We start from the raw sequence: 1,589 nt of genomic DNA, 5'->3' as shown, positions 1-1,589 counted from the left end.
CCGGCGGGCGGGACATCACCGCCAGGAAGGCCGAGGGGCGCGTGTGACCCGATGGTGGGGGGGACAGCTGCTGACATCGTCACACGGAGTTCTGTGGATTAAGCCCCGGATTTTACAAAGTTGAAAAGTGGTCCCCTCGGTCCCTTGTCGGTGGTAATGAGGCCACGGCACAGCTGGCGGTGTCCGCTTCTGCCTCCACAGCAGCAGAGAAGCAAAGAAGTCACAGAATGGCTTGGGTTGGAAGGGGACCTTGAGGACCATCTGTCTGGTTCCACCCCCTGTCATGGGCAGGGATGCCTTACCTTAAACCAGGCTGCTTCAAGCCCAATCCACATCCAGAAATGTTCAGTGTGCTGTAGCCCTGGAAGGGCCTACACCATCTCTCTCATGTTGCCAGTCTTCCAAAGATTGGATCTCCAATCCAATGTCATTATTGGAGCATTCAGAAAGGATATCTCTGTGATTATGTTGTTCATAGTGGAGAATTATAACAGGTGATAATTCTGAAATTTTTACTTACAGTGATACATCTTGGGGTGAAGTCTTATGAACTATTAGAATATGGTGTGAATTTACAATGTGTTAATTGAATTTTGCTGTTAACTTTACTACTCTTCTTCTCTGTACGTTTTTTGTTCTAAAGAATCCATTATACTGACTTGTAATTAGAGTTTCACAGCATACCACAGAATCCATAGAATTGGAAGCTGGTATGTAAAAGACTTCTATTAATACACCTTTTTCTGAGGTAAAAAAACCAAACCAAAACAACAAAACTGGGCAGAATTTATAGAATTATCTAGTTGAGATGTAGGTACTAAGTGATAGTTCAGGGTTAAACAACTACTCAGCAGCCATGTCCTCTGTCTAGGCCACAAAACTTAAAATGCTAGCCAAAAGTTGGCATATACATTTCTAGAATATTCTGAAATCTTAAAAGGGCACTGAATTATCTAACTTATCTAACTTTATCCCCCTCACTTCCACCAGAGTCCTGCCTCCTTCGAGATCCCAGGCCTACACTATACTCCATTAATAACATCCCTGCCCTGTGATTAGCAGACGCTTTGCATGCTGTTGACAGAAGAAATGGGACATTCAGAGCCACACTTTCCTTTCTACTTTCACCGTGCAGCTACGCAAATGCCTGCTCACTGAGAGACAAATTTGCCCTAGCATGGAAAATACTTAATGAAACGCTGCAAAAGACATCGATTTTGGGTGTTTGTGCTCTCTACCGCACTCACCCAGACAGTGTTAGTTCACTGCATATGGTAACCAGCTCCACAGCGCGCTTTCCCTCTGCGGCGGGGCACACACGGCTTTAGGCACAGCAGCCCCGCAAGGGACTGACATGAGGAGTGCCGAGATTTTGGGGGTTTAGTGTAAAAAAGTAGGGACACCGCTCGCGGCCGCCAATCACTTTTAATGACACGGAGGGAGGCTGGCATGGGTCAGTAGAACAGGTGGGCCCGGGGATTTTTATCCTCTCTCACAGAAGCGCCTTAGGGAACATGCCCCGCGCTGGGGCCTGCCCCTTGCAGCTCCCGGCGCTGCCCGGCGGTGCCGCACCCCCGTAGGGGCGGCCA

The 1,589-nt window shown here is 48.1% G+C and overlaps 1 protein-coding gene across 1 annotated transcript in view; it reads right to left on the bottom strand.

Annotated features, from left to right (window-relative positions):
* PRPF38B (pre-mRNA processing factor 38B) overlaps positions 1-77 on the bottom strand; it is an 8,785-nt gene extending 8,708 nt beyond the window's left edge. The window contains exon 1 of the mRNA XM_005423748.2: positions 20-77. Within this exon, the coding sequence (XP_005423805.2) occupies positions 20-77 (58 nt within the window). The remainder of the gene's footprint in view (positions 1-19) is intronic.
* Positions 78-1,589: the final 1,512 nt, after the last annotated feature.

The sequence above is a fragment of the Geospiza fortis genome, unplaced genomic scaffold, assembly GCF_000277835.1.
Source record: "Geospiza fortis unplaced genomic scaffold, GeoFor_1.0 scaffold229, whole genome shotgun sequence".
NCBI classification, from domain to species: domain Eukaryota; kingdom Metazoa; phylum Chordata; class Aves; order Passeriformes; family Thraupidae; genus Geospiza; species Geospiza fortis.
This window is presented reverse-complemented; position numbering and strand designations above follow the sequence as displayed.